Source organism: Coturnix japonica, chromosome 2 (assembly GCF_054131305.1).
Source record: "Coturnix japonica strain WE chromosome 2, WE-NBRP24, whole genome shotgun sequence".
NCBI lineage: Eukaryota > Metazoa > Chordata > Aves > Galliformes > Phasianidae > Coturnix > Coturnix japonica.
Window position 1 is genome coordinate 84,517,743 of NC_140664.1, and position 22,715 is coordinate 84,540,457.

Below are 22,715 nucleotides of genomic sequence, written 5' to 3' on the forward strand. Positions count from 1 at the left end.
AGACTGTTAACAGATTTAACAAACAAACAAACATCCTCTCCCCTGATACTTCTGAAGTCCAAACAAACATGGCATACTTCTTTGGGTAAGCCTAACTTGCCTTCTGTCCCTATCAGCTAAAGAATAAAGGTGATGCATTCTTGAGGCAGGAAGAAGGGAGTAACTGCTGAGGAAGTACTGGCTGAAACAAGGGACCAGGGGAATTTTACTGGAGTTTCTTTAACTTTTTTTGTCACTAGTATATATTTCATCTTCCCAGATATTTACTGATTTGAGAGTTAGGCTTTTGGAAACTGATTGTTCCTGCTGCTTTCCTCGTAGCATCCATGTATTTCCTATCATAGTGCCCCAAACCAAGGCCTTGTCATTATCAAATGTAAAAGATCAATTATTCTATGCCTTGCATATATATTCCAGACATAGATTTATTTTCTCTAAAAATACTGCAGAGAACTCAAATAGCTTAGATCCTGTTGTGAATATTCTCCTTTTTCTCTGTACTGCTCGTTTGATATTGCTGTTTTTGCATTCATCCATTTGTCTTATAAAACATTATACTTCCTTGATGAGCTTGACTGGCTGATTGTTTCATGTCATATTCCAGTCCAAGCTCCTCTTTGAACCCTGATTCTGTCCTCTATAGTTTCTGCCACTCCTTCCAGGATATTTCCTCTCAGTCATCTGAAGGATTAGTGTGGGTATTGCATGACAATACATGTCAATCTCGTATAACAAGGCATTTCTAATACCTGCCCTTTGGTATGGCTTTTCAATGAAATGTGCTGTTACCTTGTGGGGATTGCTTATGGGCAGAACAATTCTTGGATAAATGTATTACTCCTTTCTTTCCTGTCCTTTCCTCTGATAGGATTTCTGAACCTATTGACTAGTTGTAGTCAAAATTACCAAGGGCTGTCTAGAGACAACTGTAAACTATTTTAAGAGCTCTGACGGATTTACATTTACATATATTGTGGCTTTGCGGACTGAGGTACAAGGGAGGAGATTACCTTTGCTTACTTCTGTTTTTTTTTTTCTCGTTCTTCTGATAGCAAAAGTGTTTTTGGACAGATCTTTAAATAAAATATCAAGAAGCAGAAGAATAATTTGCATATTCTGGTTTCTTGGTCTCGCAAATCTTGTTGACAAGAAATTTCATTAATTGTTTCTAAGCTTGTTGAAACATTCTTTTTTATATACTCTCCTGGATAAACAAATGTTATTTTCTGAGTAAATCAGAAGGAGAAACAGTGTGGAACAGGTGATTTCACATGGAGGCTTCCAAAAATCCTTATACCCATCATTTTGTCAGTTTTCCTTGTGTTGGAAAATAGGTCGCCTGAGAACCAGCACCATAAGACACGCATGTATTCTTTGTGTTGCTTAAATAAACTAGATTTTAAATACTTTTATTCAAGTGAAGTCACTGCATCAGTGATTGAATGTGTGAAATGAGTACCTGACATAAATACAGCCTTGGCAAACTGCAGGGTATGCTACATCCTGTGCAAACTGTGACTCAGTAATTAATTTCCTTTGTTACTCATTGGTAGAAATGAACTATTGCACTCAGTTGAAAAAATGCTAGCTTTGTAATGATGAGAGGGTGGAAAAACAGCCTTTGTTCATCACTTTACATAAGCCTGTCTGCCTTTCTTCAGCAATTTATAACATACAGTAAAGCCTGCTTGACTTCATGTTTAATTTATTTTTTTTTAAGTATGGTGCTACAGTCACCTTTCAATTATTTGTAAGAATGTTTATGGATCTACTGTGCCAAAAAAGCTGTTCTGTTAAAGGTGTCTATGAGTGCAGCCAGAAGGCTTTGTACATTGTGAACAACCCAAGAAATGCTAATTCTGAGCTGACCCAATTCTGAGATCGCTGTTTCATTCTTGCTGGCATGTCACATAATACCTGTATTATCACCAGTGAGGAAAAAATGCAACCTCCCAAGTTGTTTTGGTTTTTATAATTTTTTCTTTTTTACATCAGCTTCTTTCCAGAATTAAGAAAACAGAACAGCTCCTAGAAACAGATGAGTTGAATAGAATCATAGAATCACAGAATTGCTCAGGTTGGAAAAGACCTTAAAGATCACCAAGTGCAACCACAACCTAACCATACTACCCTAACAACCCTCCGCTAAATCATGTCCCTGAGCACCACATCCTAATTGTTTTTAAGGCACAGTGATCAAGTGAACACAGTGATCAAGTGAACACAGTCAGTACAATGGAGGAGATGGGTGAGGAAATGGACCTCAGACAGATAAAATTGCTAGAATATCTTGTTACTGCTCTCCTGTGCCACTTGTCCCTTTCTCCACTTGTCCCTTTCTCCACTTGTCCCTTTTTCCACAGTACTAGCTCAAAAACAGATACCTCCATCTACTCTTCTGTCTTAGGCAGGAGCAAGTATGGCAGATCCTGCAGTTGAATTTGCTCTTTTGGACAGTCCAAGAATATCCAGTGCAAGAACATCCAGATGCCTGCATTATGCCAAATTTTCTCAGCTTTCAGCTTGGGAGTTTGGAAGTGTCTTTTAGTACTTTCATGTTCCACACTGATACGGCAACATTATCATCTTCAGCGCAAGAGAAAAAGTTTTAGAAATCTCACTACAGGGAATACAAAGTATAGCATCTGTTGCACTTTCCCTATTCATTCAAAAATCCTTGGAAACTCAGCTTCTAGTGCACACTTTATATACGTTGCTGTCAAATTTGAGTATGACTGCACTTGTAAATTATAGTCCTTTGCTTTATTACTTTTTTTTTTTTGTTTTTTTTTTGTTGTTTTTTACTCTATTGACAGAGTGTTTATTATAAATAGTGTGCTTCAGAGGCAGGGTATATTTTGGCTGCTGACCTAAATAGTATTATAGGAAAACATGTCCAGAAACGTGAATAATACGTATTTTCTCAATGAGAAAGTGAAACTTTAAATGAAGTGTACATAGGGGAAGTAACAAAGCCCTCTCATATTTTAGATAGATATCCTTCCAGCTGAAAGATCCAAAAGGTTTGAATGTACTTTTGTAAAACGTCAGCCAAAAACTAATGTTCTTTCTTAGACAAATGGACTTCAAGCCATGTGTTGAACTCAGCCTCAAGATATGAACTGTCTTTTGAAAGGTAGCAGTGTACTTCCTACCAGGCTTGGATGGATACAATTGCAGCATTCTGTAAGGAAGTTCTTGCAATTCCCTGCCTCTTTCAGCTCTCACCCAGAGTATTTATTCCTAATCCAAAAAGATATCTGAATGAGTATTTGGTCTGCTAGGATTTTCTAATTTATGGTGGAGATCCATTTCATGTGTGCCCCGGTGGCGCAGCAGTAGGAATGCCATGTTGCAACACCGGAGGCCCGGGTTCAAATCCCCCCTGTGGCACAAGTGGTAGAAGTGCCGCTCTGCTACACAGGAGGCTCAAATCCCGGGAGTTGGACTCGATGATCTCTAAGGTCCCTTCCAACCTGCATGAGACTGTGATACAGTGATACTGTGAAATGTGTTGCAATTTATATGTGTGTCAATTTAAAGAATTCAAACGAACTCAGGCAGATTTAGTAAAACATATGATCCATTTTTCTGGAAAGATAGATCCTAGTTGCGTATTGTTGTGTTTTTGAAATGGTTGACAATCAGCAGTATTGTGTTAGGATTACAAGGTTCCAAACCCCATTAAAGAAGACAGAAAACTGAAATGCATCCAAAACGTCACTTTTGTAACTCCTTGCAGAGTTATACCATATATTGTATTTGGACTACTGTCCAGACACCGGAACAACCTTTTTGATTGCTAAATAGTTATTGGGCATCCGTGCTTGCTTCAGGGATTTGTTCTGTTTGCTCTTATTTAAAAGGTTCTTTATAATTAGGGTTGCATGGACTGATTAATACTTAATCTAGAGAATATCATTGCAGTAAGAGTGACACAGCTCATGAGTAGGGGAAAACTGCATTTCTGATCAGTGTGGCACTTTGAACAGAGCGACATAACCTCATATTGCTCACTAGCAGTGAAGTTCACAATACTGACCTTTTTAAAGGGTAGAGGGTAAATTTAAGTGGAAAGATTAATGGCAGAATGTTCATGTGCCTTATTCTCTATGTTTATTCCATTGCACGTGTAACATTTTCACCATGGATATTTTTATTCTATTCTTACCACTTTCCATTTTAACAGTTGAACAACTGCGAGAGATAACTTACAATCCTGAAGTCATTTGACTTGTCATCTTAAAGGGTATTTATAAACTATAGCATTCAGGGAGCCCCCAGTGTTACTCTAAATAGAGATGCTACTTTTAGGAGTAAGAAAAATGGCCTGTTTAGTTTTGAAGTTGCTTTTCAGAACCAACTATTTTTATCACATATTTGAATCAAATCCCATAAGAACAGGTAGCCAGCTTAGGCACGTATTATATTTTGATATGGTAATATCAAGACTGCTTGAAAAGCAAATGGTATGGGTTAAGCCAAGCCAAAACTTGAAAGATGCTTTTCTTCTACAAGCGCAATTAGCTTTTTTCTTCCTTTAATATTGGTCTAAATTATCCATTTCCCATAGGAAGAAGTGTTGCTTTTTTGATTTTATTATTTTGGGAGAAAAATAAGGTTTGTTCCCCACATAAAAAGGCTGCCAAATCAAAGACCTAAATCTGACGTAAGTTTCTTAATCAGAGGCATTTGCTTCTAACAGTTGTTACCAACCACAGAATTTTTCTTGCTATGTGGATCAGCACCAGTTTGATTACGAGAATATACGTATATAAACGGTTCTGCACAGAAACTGCTCTGCAGGCAGCTATTCCTGAGCAATGATTTGAGCAGCGTTCAGATCATTCAGCAGATAGTGCACAGTTTTATCGAATCTGAGACACAAATCATTGAATCTGTGCCTCATTTTTCTGCTTAGGAAGCTTGCTTTTCTGTACTGTTGCATATGATTTGATAAACTTGATTATTAAAATAATATTTTGTATTGCCTTATGTCTCAACAGGAAAAATACGGGTTGTAAAGCATGTAGAATTACATAGTGTTCCATTAACAATAGGGTAGGCTTCCTGAATGCTGCAAGAATATTTTACAATGAAAAATTGACGGTAATAAAGGGAAAAAAAAACAGTCAACTTTGGTTTATTTGAGAACTCAATAAACGTTTCTTCCAACTCTTATGAATATTGAAACTAGGCATTTAGAAATGCGTACTGGATGTTGCTGTGGAAGGAAGCGGGCTTCATTGCACAGAACCTTTAGAATGATGGCAGTCAGGAGTAAGACCAGAGTGAGTATAGTTGAGTTTATATAGTAATAGGGTTTTGACCTTTAATTGCATCTGGTTTGCCAAATACAGGCATTAGATTTCAAACGCATGATGGAAATTATTTACTGAGGACATAAGAACTTATAGTCATTGGCTCTTCTATATTTTTTTGATGCTGCAGACGTGTTTGTTGTAACACATGAGGGTGTGTTCCCCAGCGCAACATCTGATTAGTCACTAATTTAGTAAGGAATGTCCTGGCACACAGTTTTGTCGAAGCATGTGAGCCTATCAGCAGAGTAACATATTCTTTTAGGTGTTTCAACATACAGTTGAGTAAAACAGCTCAGCTGTTTTGAAATGAGCCTTATGATATTCCTTCCTCGAGTCTGCTTTCTTTCTTCTTACTAACAGAAGAGTTGTTTCGCATTAACTGACCAAAATACATTTGCTACCTGAATTCTTTTTCTGCTTATATTCCAAAATGCTTTAGTCAGAGTCTAAATATCAATGGAAATCAGTGCTCAAGCTACACATCTTTCACCTTTACACTAAGGAAAAAGAGGGTGGCATATGTTCATGATTTCTCATTCTCAGGGCAGGTTTCTCTTCTCCTGAATACAGGTGGTCAGACATACTCAGGAGAACAGCTTAACAAACATTTCTGGAGATAAATGTTTACTGTAGTGCAAAAGTATGAAAGTTCTCTGAAGTGCAGCTGCACGTTGTGTTCACATCACTGTATGACACACACACTTCGTTCTCCTATCTAAGATTTTATACAGGGAGAATGGTGCTCTAAATTTTAAGCCTTTTCTTACTAAGAGCTTTGATTGGTAGTACAGTTAAGGCATAAGGGACATCGCTGTAGCCATTGACATTACTGTAAGCCAGTTCATAGTGTCAGAATAATTCTTAAGCAAATTTGATGATAAATATTAAAATGTCCAGCATTAGTATAGTAGAAATATTTTAAAGTATTTTAAAATGATAGATGTATTTAAAAGTTAAAAATTGCAGACAAGACCAAATGATGAGTAAAATTTGAAGTGGACAGCTGGATTTCCAATAGTCATTATTGGATTGGATATCCTAAGAAACATGTCTTTTATCTCCCAGTATTGGAATGAGGGAACATCAAAATAGCAAGCAGCAGATTGAGGAAATAAATAAATGTAAGAAAGCTTTGGAGATCCCTGACACAGGATTGTTGTGAAAAGTAGATCTATATGTAGATTGAAAATACAAATTACAGGACAGTTCTTTGAAGAAAATAAATCAAAAGCTATTAAATACAAATTCACCACCTCTGGCTTTGGAAGTCCCTGACCTACAGATTGACGGAGGCTGTGTGTTATTATTATTTATTACTGATGCATCATTGCACATTATCCTGCATCTTATTCTGTTCTTTGGATATCCCCATGTATTCAGTTTTGGCAGTTCTTAAAGACAGAATACAGGGTAAGACAGGCCATAAGCTGACCCAGCTTACCTGTTCTATGAATACATCTATTTATTTCTACATGTGTGTAAGTTTTTAATGAATTGCAAATAAATGTTGAAGTCTCAGAAATGCCAGAAGGGTGTGGAAGACAGCTATTGTCCAGTTTTTGACTGAGTGTTTGTTACCAACAAACCCGTGGAAGGTGCATGGTCAAAATGTATCCAAGAACCTGCTTTTTATACATTGGAGTTTGAAATCAGTGTCATAAAGTCAGTGAAACAGTAATATCTGAAGTTTGCACATTTTATGCTAAACATATAGATATTTATGTATCATATATATCTTCTGAAAAATGTTTAGCTGGATGCATGTGCATTTTTCCTTGTAACATAAAACTGAGACAAAAGCATGTAGTACTGTTGTCTTGTATATTGGTTGTAAGGACTCTAAATGTGTTTGAACAGTTATAGTATGGAGTTTTATGCCACAACTATACAGGAACAAAACTGATTCAATTCCAAGTTCACTGTAGAAATGCAGATTTCCTAGGATGGACAGCTGGGTGACTTCAGTCTTCATTTGTTCAAAGAATTCAGTGTTTTGTACTATAAGCAAAGCAAAAGAATGAATATGGGCATATAGATGAAAAATCCTTTCTGACGATAAATAGAGCTATAAATAAGTTAATATTAAAGTTAATATTAATTTGGCTTCCTGATAACACTGTCAGCCTCTCAGCAAAATGTCATCCTCATTATGATCTTTTTAAGGCAGGGCTAGGGGTTATCATTTCAGCACTTGTGGCTGAGTGCTCTGGCAGCATTCACACAACTAGCTCGGTATTCCGCTCAGTTGCAAATTTGCCTGTGTGCTTGGTTACAAACAAGTCAGGCTACAGCTCTGTATTTTCATTGCTCCTGGTCTGAATGTTTCTTGACTTTCGTCATCCCCAGAATGGTGTAAGTTTAGGTTTTTGAGGGAGGGTATCATTGCAGAGGGGCTTGCTTTCTCTGTTGCAATCTTGGCTGTATTTTTTGTGGAGCAGTATGGTGCTTTATTGGCCTTCAAAGTGTAAGTTTTGCAGTTATTTCACTTAAGAGCTGGATACTAAAAAAGCAGAAGTATCGCTGTTTGACAAGTATTTGCTTTGGAGAAACTCCACTAAGAAATTAGGCACAAGTCACTCAAGAATAAAGGTAGTGTTGTTTCTGTCAGTGAATCTCAGAATTAACTATCCAGTTCAGTCTGCAGTTATATACATGGATGAGTTTTCATCACATGAAGCATACAGTTTATCTGTCCATTCTATTTCTGATGTTAGATCTCATGTTTGCCTATCATGTTGTTGTCTGTGGTGTAATTCAGGAGTATTTTCTTTACATTTTGGTGTTAGCATTTGAGAACATTATGTTTCTTTTCACTTTCCAGCTGGCACAGCTCTGCTGTGGTGAGTGAGGAATTCCCATATTTTTCTGTTCATTTTTTTTAGTTATTATTATTTTTTTTCTGATTGCTCTGCATCCATGAGTATATTCCTTCTGAAATGACATGTGGTCACAGATCCATTTAAAATGGTGCAAACTTTAAAGTTATATAAATGTACGTGTCCTTGTTTTTATTATAAATGTGTATAATAGTTTGCTAATGTGCTGTTACATATAGTGAAGTTGAACAGTAGTGATAAGTAGCATACTAATTACTGGATGATCCATCAGATAAAATCTGGCCTCAAACTGAGTCACAGTCATAATAATTTTATGTTTTTCTATGTCTCTTTTTCTCAGTTTCATTAGTTGCCGCAGTGAGACTAACTCAAATGAAAAAGTTCTTTATAGGGAGAGAGTATTATTATTATTTTAACTTCAGACATATTAAAGAGTCTTTACCTTCTGTCACATAGTAAACCAATAAATAGGTAGTAAATTGATGAGAAAAATTAGCAGAATGATTTGGGAAGCTGTCTCACTTGCGTGATGTAGGTGTTAAAGAAAGGCTGCCCTAAAGGGGAACCAGAAAAACCAAGATAGTCATACTTACTTAGAAAAAAATCTGGCTGGAAATCTCGAATATTAATGAACGACTTTGACTTGTTGAGCTGAGGCATAAGAATAGGGTTAATGTCAATGAAAATGATCAATATGTGAGTACATTCTGTGCATCCATTACAGTGTACATGGAGTCCTGCAGTGATTCATCCTAAAGATTGCAGTGTCTAATTCAGGGCTTGTGACCTGAACTTTGATCTGGTTATGACTTGCAATTGCACTAACCACTCTCTGGTGAGATTTTCTTACATTGCATCTAAGAATAAATAATATAATTAGATGGATAACTCTTCTTCCTCTTCAGCACTGAATACCAATAGCAAAGCTTACTCTTAGTGAACTGCTAGCGAATTAGCAAAATCCTTCAGACATAAGCATTTGTCAGCATATGACTTGGAGTGATTTTTTACTTCCTGAATGTCTTCTAAATATTCTTCTTCTTGGTAGCTTACTAGCAGCCTGCTTGCTCACATTTTGTAGTGTGTTTAATAGTTAGAAGTAAAAAAGAATTCTCAGAGTTGTGCTATCTTTGCATCAACACTTCCATGTGTTTGTCAATATCTTCATGTGTTCTGAGCTATTTTTTAGCCTGCACTAATAGGCTCAGTGCAAGCTGATTTCATTGTTTGGGTATTTTGCTATTTGGTCTGTCTATGTACATAGGGTTCATCTCTTTGCAGGAGAGGAAGAAAACAGTTTCTGAGAATAAGCATATTCAGTTTGCCAAGAGAAACAAGAGGAGAGGCAGCTTTCAAAGTCTTGAGTAGAGTATGTGCCTGGGAAAGGACTTGCATTTTAATATGACTTTACTAAATTACAGGTCATGACTGTAGATAAACATAAGTACCTCTGTAGGTCTTGTAGGTCTTAGGGAAATTGGAAATGCGATATATAGGAAAACAGTAAATTCATGAAAATGTATATAAAAAGTCTTTTAAAAAATCAATTGGAAGGTGACATATGATGGATTCTTTTTTTCTCCAAAATATGTTTCTTTTATAGTTGTTTAACAGGATCCCATGGTCAAAAAGTCCCAAGGCAGTTGAGATTTTCATCCTTAGTGGTAAGATCTTACACCACTCTGTCTCCAGCTCTTCTCTGTTTGTCGCATAAATCTAGCATGACCTATCACATTTGTACAAGAGGAAGATTTGTTATCTTCATGTGACTAAAATGCTTTTTAAACACCACTGAAGACTCTTCTTTTAACTCTTCTTTTTGCCTATGTTAAAAAACTTGGAAATACTCTCATGCACTCTGGTGCATGCATGCTTTATGATGAACTACTAATATATCTCATGACAATTCATTGTTCCTCATGTAAGTCAGGTTTTGGTGTTAAATAGTCATGTTGCTTTCATATCCCATTCTTTTGTAGCTCTTTAAAAATACATATTCATATGCTTTGTTCTGCTGAGTAAATATTTCTTGCATGTGAAATGTGATCTCATGTTTACCTTTGTGAATGTTGTGTCTTTTTTTTTTCAGTCAAACCTTAATGTTGATTTTGTTTTGTTATACTGAATATGAAGCTTATGATTTTAAAAATGCTGTAACAATTTGTTATCTCATCTAGATACGAAGAAGGAGTTAGGAATGATAAAGTTGAGTGCCTGTGGGTAAGGATCAGGGGAAGGGCCTGCAGGGGTGACATCTTGGTGGGGGTCTGCTATAGACCACCTAAGTCAGGCTTCATCGGGATCTGAGCAAGGTGTAGGTCATTGTTCATTGCAGGAGAGTTGGACTAGATGGTCTTTAAGGGTTCCTTCCAACTCAATTCTGTGATTCAATATCATCCAATTTTTGGTTGGATTTAGATAGAAAAGATTGGGATAGGTATCATTCAGCATATTTGGATGTTGAAAATATGTGAAAATCGGGTGTGCATTTCAAATTGATGAAATACTTTTGGTGTGTGTATATAAATGCATAAATGTACATTAATCCTAAACATGCCTTCAGATCCTTGCTGAAAATAATGCCAGCATAAACTCTATACAAAAGTAAAAAGCTAGAGTTCTCATTTCTTCTGGAAATCTGATCTAAACTGTATTCTTTTTGTAATTTTATTTTTGCTTTGAGTCAGTAGAGAGGTTTTTTTTTTATGTTTTTGAGGATACAGTACAATGTTCATTATTTTCCATCAGCTTTTTTAGAAGAGACTCACTCGCGGCTGAATAATTAGAGCAGGGTTGTACACTGAAAGCACCATCTCACTGTCCTTACAGATGAGGAGAGACACAGAAAGCATCAGGGACTGCATCTAGTTCAAGAGCTGGTAGGCCAATTGAAGCATGACTAAAATATCTGTAGGCTTACAGTCCGTGTGAGATACTGCCAGATTGTCCCCTTCACACTCCATGTGGATAGCGTACTGTCTTTCACTCACCAGCTGAAGCTCTTGAACATGTCCAGTATGTAAAACAGTGTATCCCACAGAATTTTTGATCCTCTCGGCTGCTCAGTAAGGCTACTTTCTTATCCCTGACAAAGACATATACTTACTTTCTTCTCTTGATGATAACTTCCTTTGAAGTATTCCATTTCTATCTGTAAAAGGTATATTTCCCGATTTGGTGAGGCCATTTACTTGATGATTACAATACACATTCAGTCCAAATCAAAGCAAGAAGATAACGTCTAGGAATCCTAAGAAGGTAGAAACGCATTTTTTCCCTGAGCTGCAGTTTTATACTTACCTGAAAATGCCAGATAGCCTTCAGCCAGGTTCAGTGCACTACTTTTGTTCACCTGCTGTTATCCCATCCAAGTGTACTGGAAATTGTTTATCTCATGCAGTTATGAAATAGTTTGGAGCCCTATCTGATGGAGGCCTCCAGTCTGGTAAGTGCAAGCTCTCATTCCCTTAAGTATGGAATACTTATGACTAATCAAAAAATTGGTGGTGAATTTTCCAGATAGTCGTCTTTGTGAACCTTAGTAAAATAATTCAGTGTTGTTATAGTGGAGCAAATTGCATATTCACATGTTCTAAAGTCTGACTTGCAAAAGCATTGAGTGCTGAACTCTGTAGAAATTAGTCTGTGAATATTAGCATGTTTTATAAATGCTCTGCTTTCAAAGTAACCGACCCTTGGCATCTTGGTTAGGTACTCATGTGGTAGACACTTCTGAACCTAATATTTCCATCAGTAAATAAGTAAGGTGATAATATCCTCCTCTCCTCACTGAGGACGTGTGAAGGGTTCCAAGGAATCATAAAAGTAAATTATGAACCAGCATCATGCCCTGGCAGCCCAAAGGGCCAGCTATACCCTGAGGTGCACCAGGCCCAGCACTGCCAGCTGGGTGGGGGTGGGGCTGTCCCCTCTGCTCTGCGCTGTGCAGCCTCACCTCCAGCACTGCATGCAGGGTGAGTCCCACAGTACAGGAAGGACATAAAACTATGAGTGAGTGTCCAAAAGAGGGCTGTGAGGATGAGGAAGGGCCTAGATGGAAAGACGTATGAGGAGCAGCTGAGGCTCCTGGGTTTGCTCAGTGCAGAGCAGAGGAGCTGAGGGGAGGCCTCATGGCGGCTGCAGCTCCTCACAGGTTGCGGAGTGGCAGCGCTGAGCTCTGCTCTGTGTGACAGCGACAGGGCCCAAAGGAATGGCATGGAGCTGTGCCAGGGGAGGAGCAGTTGGGGGTTGGGGACAGGGTCTGCACCAGAGGGCAATGGGCATGGCCCCAAGTGCAGGAGTTCAAAGAGCATTTGGACAGTGCTGTCAGGCTGGTCTGGTTTTTGGTTGGTCCTGTGTGGAGCCTGGAGTTGGACTGCTTGTGGGTCCTTATGGGTCCCTATGATACTTCTACTGTGATGGTGAGCACTGGGAAAATTATCAGTTTTTATCAAAGCATGATGAAAAAATGAACAGTCCACAGTAGTACTTTAGCAGTGTGGATTGCAGCAAGTTCCAATTCTGAAATACAGGAGTGGACATAATACCGAAATCTCTTCAGCCTATGGCAGGTCATCAAATGTATTAAAAGTAGGTGGTGCCATAGTAAAATGTATGTGTCTATGTAAAAGAGTATCCTAATGCATGTAAAAGAGCGAAATTAAAGTTGCTCAAGGGGGCTTAGTTTTGCTTTCACTTTCAGTGCTACATTGATATTTTGAGTATTGCTTTTGTGTGTTTGCAGATTTCATTTATTTGTTTTGATTCTTTATCTGCTTGGCAAACATCAGAATTTTGATCTGAAACTAAAGCTGTCACAGATAAGATTTTTACTAGAGAAGATTTAGAATTGAGCAGTTCTGTTGTTTTGGGTTAATGTAGAGGGAAATATGGCTGTAATTATCTCAGCTATACGTAGAAGTAGGAAAAAAAAGAAAGGATGATGGAATAAGTGGGTATAGTTTACCATGGAATGTCTCTGTTGAGTAGAACAGGACTTCTATTTATATTTTTATAGTGAAAAAATAATTTTAAATATAAAATAAGGTAATATATATTTATATTTAAATGCAATTAAGAAGTAGGACTTCATTCCTGTTTTTATTCCCCCTCCGTACTGTTTAAAGTTCAGTACTATTAACCTGTTAAGTATGTATCTTAAAAAGACTGAGGAAAGGTGTGAATGGGTTTAGGAAAAGGAGAAAAGTACTATGGAGAATTCCAGAGAATAGCAAAATATATTCACAAACATCTGGTGTCCCTGAGATCATTTTGTTAATTCAGATACTTGCATAGTATATATAAGTCACAGCATTGAAAGTAATGGATTTCTCACTGTGTTGTTTTGGGAATTTTTGCAGTTTTTATCTTTTGGTTTGAAGCATTTTATATTAAAGTAAGAAGAAAGGATATAGCCCTTTGTAGTTTTGAAAGTTAAGCAACTTTCCACTGAGTACTGCATGACCTGCAGTGCATCAAGTGCAGCATACCAAATGGAGGATGCTGGCTGGTTGATTTTTAATCTGGCCTACCTTTTGTTCTAGCTTTGTTTTTTTCACATTTCCAGGACAGTTCCTATTGCCTCACACAGGGCAAGCAGGTCTAGTCTTGCTAAGCTTCCTTATAGGACAAGAAAGATTTCCGTGTGAAGATCTTTGGATGTAATAATTGTTTGAAGTTATATGAAGAACAGGTCAAGCTGTTTAATGGAAGAAGCAAGCCATGTGTGTAAAGGAGCAGCACTGAACAACACCAATATGTGATCCCTGGCGTCTTGGGCTGTTGAAGCTACAATGCTTCATCAGCACAGATAAGGTGGCTGGGGTGTTGAAATTTAATAGAAATGTAGCTGGTGCAGCTGGAGTGACAGAATCCTTGTCATGCACACAGCCGAAAGCGATACGAGGAAAGTGATTTTGTCAGTTCAGCTTAGCTTGTTCACAAGGGATTTGGAGGTATTTTGGCAGAAAACCTCCTCCTGCCAGCATATCTTTCTTTATTTGAGGGCTGTGAGTGTAATTTGCTTCTATCCCCATGACAGTCTGTTTGTGGCAGGAATCAGAACTCAAAAGTAATGCAATTAATAGCTGCTGAAAAGTTGTCTTCCTATACCTTATTTGAAAAGAATGCCTAAGTTTGTATTTCATCTGTGAATTAGTCAGTGGAGCAAAATTGTGACTTGCACTTTGTGGGGAATAAAATCTGAGCATTTTACAGTTACAGCAAGCTCTTTATTTTTATACTTTTAAAGATTATTAGTTCTAAAGTCAAGTGCCACCTAGCTTTGTATAATTTTGGTTTATGTTCACTTGCTCTTAAGCAAGTGGGAGACACTGAGGAAGGATGTCAGTGGAAGGAGAAAAATAAGATGCAATAACTGGGTGGTGATTCTCTCTCACATGACCAAAAGAAAAAAAAAATGTTGTGCTCTTGGCTGTGCCTGCTACTAAACACCCTGTCATAGTGTGCGAGGTGAGTCACGACTTGTTTATTTATAGCACTGGCCAATCAACGCAGAACGCTCTGAAATTCATTCAAGACAAGCAGACACTTAGGATGTGTTGTAAACATTTGCTCTGTGAGCAAGGAGCACTTTTCTCCGCAGCAAACAGAGCAGTTTCCTGGTTTGGTGCTTCTAAAACACAAAGCAGACTAGAAGACCCTTACCTGGATTATCTAGATTGGTTGAGAGAGAGACATAATTTCTTTTTATGTCTGAAATGCCAGACAGTGAGGACCTGGGACAAGATGAAAGGTACTGTAAATGATTCTGATGGCCTTTTCATACAGTGTTGTTTAAAGCAGAGCTGCCTGCTATTAATCTCTGTGAAGTCCTATGTTTGCATACTAGGTCAAAGATTAGTTTGCTGTGCGTTCTAACAGATCACCCAACTCTTGAGTGTTTTGCCTGTAATGCTAATCTAATGTTTCATGAAAGAGAAGAATGAAATCTTAATGTCTGTGTAGTGGTTAAATTGTATATCCCTTGTATAATTCTTAAACTAAGGCTAAATGAAGCGAAATACTGGGTGATTTCTGCATGTGACTTTTCCCAACCCTGGGACAGCTTACAAGTCTCAAAATGTCAAAGAGGCAGATAGTTTATGTGCAGCCACGTACTGACAGAACCATAATTCATTACTGTGAGATAGGGCACTGCGTCCCTCCGAGGTATGTCAGTCATTTTGAAGCTGAATTTTCGTCTTAAACTTAGTTGTGGGAACCAATAAGCAGGACAAGAAGAAAGTAGATGGACCTAAAACTTAAGAGCAAATTAATGAATACAGTTGTTACTAATGTGTCCTAACACATTCCTGTGGAAATGTATGTGCTAAACATATTCAGCTAAGTAGATTTTAAAATAGATATTTCTAAAGCAAATATTATTGAAGTTTGGCTATGACAGACTTTATGATTTAGGTTTCTTTAAGTCCAAACTGTCTTTCCATAGTTCTGGTTTTCACTTTCTTCATGCTGTATAAAATGTTGGCTTCAAAACAGCGCTCAAAAATATTTGATACCAAAGAGAAAAAAAAAAAAAAAAAGTTATATATTTAATAGACATTATTTAGAGGATGTTATATAAATAGGCAAATCTAAGAAATGATAGAGATCAGAAGAGAACATTCTTCTATAGCTTGGGATTCAGCTTCTGTTTCTTATATTTAAATTTAAGCATTGTGGGTGTTTTTCCAATATGCATCATTGGAAGATGGTTGAACAACTTTCTGGATGTCTGTAGTAAATGAGCTCGTTCAGACATTGTCACCTAACTGGATGAGTGTGGGTGAATGGATCCCCAGTGGTATAATTGGGTCTTTGCAAGGGTGGGGTCACCTACACATTTCCGTTTGCAGGGATCTAGGTTGTGCCCTATATATGGCATAGATTATAAGTAATTGTAGCACTGGGGAGGACATTTTTTTCCTTTTTAATGAAATGCTGACTAAATATGTGATAGCTACGGAAGTGTTAATTGCCATTCATTAAAAACTGTTTAGCTGAATCTCCAGCTTATTCAATTATATATTTTTCAATATAGGAAAATAGCAAGATGCATGACACATTGAAGAAAAATAACAGAGAATTCAAGTCACAGCCTCTTTATTTTTATTTTTTATTTTGTTTTGAATCAGTTTTATGAAGGATTTGCATCATGTCCTCCTTTGGAAATATTTAATTGAATACAAGATGGGAGGCAATGTTAGCAGCTGAGAAAAATATTATCATCATTTTGATTTAAAAAAAAAATAATGCGTTGTTTATCAGCATACAAGAGGATGCAGTTCCATGCAAAGCATGCACACTCTGCCATATACAACTACATCTGTTCACAATTCTTTCTCCAGAAAGGCTTGGAACAGGTTTTGACAGTTAAATAAGAGGTGATATTGGGCCCAAACCTCTAAGACTTCTTATTCTATGAATCAAAGCTTTTTTATTAATAAAAAAAGACAAACATTTCTTAAACAATAACTCAAAAAAGAAAGATAATAAGGCCTGTTCTTCCTATTTATCATTTCTGCAACCACCACTGTATGAGTTGATCCTGATCCTAGTCTCCCATCCTTCTGTGGCTTTGCTGTGCAGCAGCAAGGTTTGAGAACATATTCTCATCAACAGGTTCTTATTTTCTTGAATTAATCTACCTTTGGTAACAAATAAGATACATCTCAAAATAAGTTTTACAAGTTTGGTAATGGTATTTTGTGGAGGTGAGAATATTTTGGTCCATGTTAAACAGGAGGGAATAAGAGGAAGATCTGTTGGAACTGTACTAGAGTAGTATGAGGACCATATCATAGCAGTGCATTTTAGGGCTGCAGAATAAAAGCTACTAAATACACAGATACACAGACACAGATAATGTAATTTTGAGGGTGCAAAGAATCAAAGCTGTTCGTTTAAAAAAGGAGGATGCTTGTATTTGTTTAGAAGCTGTAGAATGAGCTTTGTTCACTGATTGGTTTCAGCTTGCTGCAGTCTTTGTATTCCTCAGGTACAACTGAATACTTCATACGTCTTCTCCCCTCTTGAGATCATGTTCCACATTAAAAAATATTGTGTCGCCAGAGTATTTTATGAACACTGTCATTCAAGGTGTGGCACTGGTCAATAGTCTGTTAGTCATACTGTGAATCTAGATAACATAATAACTGAAGGAATGTATGCAGAAATATATATAAATGCTTCTTAGGAGGGACAGTAAAAGGCTTAAGAGTTGTGAAGATCAGGTATCCACTTCTGCTTTGTTTTTTCTGTGTGATCCCAGGTCGTAGCAGATGAAAAACAGTGAGCAAGGATGTAGTCAAAGGTCAAGGACTGAAGTAGTTAAGATAACAACAGTATTTTCCCCATTGCATGCAAATGTTGCAGCGTTTTTTTAAAAAACAACATAAAAATGACAGCTCATGAAGAATCTAATGATGGCCAAGAATGTATTAAAGGCACTGTGAATACAGTTCTTTAGGCATGTGCTGAAGTGTTACTAACTGCATTAGAGCAATGTCTTTGTTGCTCTAATTGCTATTATGTGCTCATTATCAAAAAGGATGGAACTCTAAACTGTTAGCCAGGAACCATTGCTGACTTGGATTAAAAAAGGCTCTGTTATTTTGACCTGTATTTTAAAGCAGTTGTTTTTGAACTGTAATGTCAATGCATTACCTTTGTCACTCTACGCTTGGACTTAGGAAAAATGGAGATCTGGTTTAAAGTCAAATTTATGTGTTATTTAATGAGTAATTTGTAAGAGTAGTTGCGTCTTCTGCTAATATTAACTAGGAAAGTGTTTGATATTGCTTTAATTATTGGATTTGCTGCACAAATGTAGTTAGTGAGTGGTTAGGAGCTCTCAGTAATGCATCCAAGCGAATAGCCACTGGTTTATACTTCAGTGACCTATCAGTCATTGAAGTCAAAGGAAAACAGAATGACATTCTTCATAGAGTTAAAACCACCTTGTTATATCATCCGAAAAAGTCATTATGATGCTTTTGCAGATTCAAAAGTATTCTTTGTTTGGCAGTTGAAAATGCAGTTTTCTTTCTCACACAGCTGCTCTGCAAGTCAAGGAGTTCTTAGCTCATCATTCCTAGCTGTTTGACTTTGAGAGGCCTTGAAGTAGAAGTATCTCAGCTAAAGAATGTGGAGGCTGAAGGAAGACAATGAGTTGAGTTTGTGAAAAGAGTAAAAAGAATTCACTTTGAGGAGAGAAAAACAAATGAAGAATTGCCTCCAGCAACTTGGTAGAGTTATGTAAAGTTCAGCAAACAGAACTTTATGCTTCCGTTGACAGAAACAAAACTTCCTTACTTTTCTAAACAAAAATAGTGCAATAAAAATACTTCTTTAAATCACCGGTTTCTATTACAAATGCGAGGCTGAGCTGGAAGATCCCAGCCCTTTTACTCTTCTGCTAAAAATACAGCAGCCCACAAAGAGTAGTAATAGCATTATAGCTTCTACTAAATAGAAAGCGAGTCTGTAATAGTGTTTATGTGACTCTGAAAGAGTCATTTTCATACAAAAGGCATCTGAAGAGTCTGTGCTGATTTAGTAAACCATGACTTTGAACTAACAGCACTTGACCGTCAGCTTACATTTCACATTCTGGATGACCTCAAACTGGAGTAGCCGGTATTCTCTTCAGGAGAGCCGGGTGAGAGTAGTGTGGGCCAAAGGAAGAGCTTCCCGTCAGAGCTGACCTGTCACTTTGCTGAGGAGAGTCAGCATAGAGAAGCTGCACGGGGGAATGCTCCACATGTTTGTAGGAGTGTATTTGCTAATCTAGCTGGACATTTGGCAAAAAACAACAACGCTTAGCAGGCTCTGCTGTGTGAAAGAATGCTGGGCTGGACAGTTTGTATCTGATTATTAAAAAAGGGCAATATAGCTCCTTGACAACACTTTCTAACACAACCGATGTTATAATTGAATGTAGAAGATAAATGCATCCTCTCCAAAAAAAATCTTGGTAATCATCTATCTTTTATTTCTTTTTTCCTCTGGCAGCCTCTAGGACAAGATGAATTTCCTTATCCCTTTATAGAGTGTGTTTTTATAATGATAGTATTGCTTTCTTTTTAAGACAAGCTTTTCTTGACGAGCGATACAAAGGGGAAAAAAAAGATCTTTATTTATGGGATGGGTACGGCAGCACAGTGGTGACAAGCTGTTCCCACGTGAGCTGAAGAGAACAGATGCTGTCACAACTTCAGTATAACACACTGTGCAGGAAGCTGATAGACACAGGGATGAAAGGTTGCATATATTTTGTTTTGTTGACAGTCACATGTGTTGACCAGTCTGCTGTGCAGGCCGCTGAGAAAAGCACATCCAGGCTTATCACATGCTGGTCATTTAAACATACTCACAGTACAGCAATATTACCAAGAATAGAAATAAAAGGGGACGTGCTGTTACTGAAAGCTGTGAAATAAGGCTTCCCTTCAATAATAATAATAACAGCTATGACTGAAAAACACAAATTTCAGGTGTCAGCAGAAGACTGATGAATGTTCAGAACAGTTTAAAAGTTTGAGTGTCAGCGTTGTGTGCTGTTGAATTAATCTGGGTCTTAGAAATGATGCATTTGAATGACAAGAGAGATGGCAATTAACAACTTTTTGGATTGGGAAGTGTTGGTGTTACTCTTCAAGGCTGATTTTTTTTAAATGGAAATGTCATTTTATACATTTTAAAGATTCCAAGCATGCCTAATCCTTAGTAGTAAAAGGATGTTCAATGTGGTTGCTTAAAGGCTTTATCTGCCACGTTATCACATCACACCAAGCTTTTGCAGTGTTTATAGATTGGCAGTGAGAAATAAAGTGCATACGGACATCTGCAAACTCGTGAGATTTCTCTAAGAAATACAGACCTTGTAACAAAAAGTTTTAGGATGAAGGTTGTCAGGGAAGGGTGAGAAGCAGTGTATTTCCAGATGCTTGCTGAATTCCTCATTCTTTCAATTACAGAAGTAACTCTTCCACAGATCTCTTTTAAGAAAGTCGAATTTTACGTGGTGTCCCAATGATTCATTTAAATTGCAAGTTTTGTTGACTGTGTCATAGCCACATGACACAGCAATAATTATTTCAGTATACTTAACTATTGCATAGGATCCAGAAGCGGCACAGATTAAAACACAACTCTGCATAATCACCTTTGGAACTAGCCATTAGGATGCTATGCCGTGAGTTCAGTGGTATTTGCTATTGTGTCTTTCCATACAGTGCACATAGCATCCACAGATTGGGTATATTGTATGACACTAATGTCCATCAGTATTGCTGTGTTTCAACCACAACGCTTCAGTGACAGATTTTAGAGATATTCAAATTGGAAAGTCTGGCACTTCGAATTGGATTTCTGTGGGCTCTAGATAGAAGTTTTAAAAATGCCAAATACAGAATAGCCTTGTTACCTATATTTTGATTTATGTATCTGTGGTAATTTAACTTTGAGCTCTTCCACCCTGAGAAACAGATTGTGAGTTCCACTTAAGTTTAGAGTCTGCACAGGTTTGAAGTGTGTGCGTTTACAGCAGGGAAATGAGGCAGGTTTGGAAGCACTATAATTATCGACTTCTCTGTTTATGTAGGTGCAATCCTTCAGTTGCTACATCACGGTCTGCTCTGTGCCCCCTGCAGTTCCAAGTAGTGTGTAGACGCGGATATATACAAAACCATGTACGCATAATTAAGAAAAATCCAGCACATCACGAAGAGATGTTGGAAGCAGTAACATGAGAGCTGCTGACCTTTCTGAGAGAAATGTGATGGGGCTTTGCTCGAACAGATGTCAAGATACAAACTGAGAGTATGACACCATCAGTCATATTTAGGGAATGTAATGCCAATGACTCTTCTGGCCAGTGTTTGTGACTGTGATGGACTGAAGCATCTGGGGAGGGAGGGTGTGTTTTTGTACAGCTACTGGGAAACAGTTTATATATTTGCTCCATTTTAGAAATGATGTAGTACTTAGAAGGATATGAGTAATTCGTTTTCTCTCTGAATGTCTTCAGTTTTACTGACGGTTCAGGGTGGGATTGTAGGGCTTTATATAAAACTCAGTGTAAGTCAGGAGAGTATAAAATCTTCCTCTTTGTAAATGGTACACAAGAACTGTGAAGCAGTTGAGACACAGCTGGCTGCTTACATCCTCAAAGAGACACTTTGGAACCTTGGAATTATAAAACCTATTTTGGCAGGAAGGACAGGGTTCATGTTTAAGTCATTCATTAAAGTACTATAAGTAACATTATGCTGGAATACTTTCTTGGTTCTTGGTTGACTGATGTCATAGTCATGCTCTTCACATTTATTATCTGCAACGCTTTATAACTCTTTTTTTTTTTTTCTTTTTGTCTTTAAACACTTACTTAGAATATGCATTCTTCAGTGCATGTCAGCTTTCCATAGAATGACAGAATGGCCTGGGTTGGAAGGGACCTCAGGGATCATGAATCTCCAACCCCCCTGCCACAGGCAGGGCCACCAACCTCCACATGTAATACTAGACCAGGCTGCCCAGGGCCCCATCCAACCTGGCCCTGAACACCACCAGTGATGGGGCATCCACAACCTCCCTGGGCAGCCTGTTCCAGCACCTCGCCACTCTCATGAGTGGAACTCTCCCCTAACATCCAAACTAAATCTTCCCTCCTTCAACTTAAAACCATTTCCCCTGGTCCTTCTGTGATCTACGCTTGTAAAGAGTTGACTCCCTTCCTGTTTGTAGGCTCCCTTTAGGTACTGGAAGGCTGCAATTGGGTCACCCTGCAGCCTTCTCTTCTCCAGGCTGAACAAGCCCAGCTCCCTCAGCCTATCTGTAGGGGAGGTGCTCCAGCCTTCTGATTGTCTTTGTGACCCTCCTCTGGACCCTCTCCAACAGCTCCCTGTCTTTCCTATACTGGGGGCTCCAGACCTGGATGCAGTACTCCATACAGGGCCTCACAAAAGCAGAGCAGAGAGGGACAATCACCTCTGTGTCTCTGTTGGCCACCCTTCTTCCAATGGAGCCCAGGATACCATTTGCTTTCTGAGCTGCAAGAGTGCACTTCTGCAAGAGCACGCTTTTGATCTGATGTAGGTTTAGTCTTTATCTGTTTCTATTGGAGCATTCAGGAAGCTCTATGCCTTTGTACATATACAGATATACATTGCATCCATATCTTTCCTTCTCACTCCCCCAGGACCTCTGCTGCTGTCCCTTAGTTTCACCCTCTGACCTCTGGTGTGCACTGCCACCCACATGGGCCCAAAGAACAAGGGACCACAGAGTCAAATGGTGCCAGAGCTGACAACTGATAGAAGATGTGAGCAAAAAGACGCATACTGTGCATGACTGTTGAACTGAAGAAGATCAATAAGCCAACTTTTTTACAGTTCTGGTTGCTCAAGATCAGTACAAGCTTATAAAGAGTCCCTTGGTGTTCCTCATAAAATAAAAATGTGTGGACATAGCAGAACAGACAAAGATTTCTCATGGCTTCTTGTGGCTTAATGCTATGAGAAACTGCCAAATATTATACTATGGAACAAGCTTA

General features: G+C 38.0%; 1 protein-coding gene across 5 annotated transcripts in view; it reads left to right on the forward strand.

The window, feature by feature from the left end:
• RETREG1 (reticulophagy regulator 1) overlaps positions 1-22,715 on the forward strand; it is a 53,277-nt gene that overhangs the window by 16,444 nt on the left and 14,118 nt on the right. Inside the window, exon 4 of one of the 5 annotated variants that reach the window (XM_085537837.1) lies at positions 9,765-9,825. The exons of 2 other annotated variants lie outside the window; for them this stretch is intronic. Coding sequence is in view for 1 of the 3 variants with exons in the window: in XM_015854419.3 (XP_015709905.2) it covers positions 14,872-14,915 (44 nt within the window). In the remaining 2 variants the exon portion in view is untranslated. Of the gene's footprint in view, positions 1-9,764; positions 9,826-12,465; positions 12,583-14,620; positions 14,916-22,715 lie in introns of those variants that run through there. 2 more of the 5 variants (XM_085537839.1, XM_015854419.3) reach the window with 2 other exon arrangements.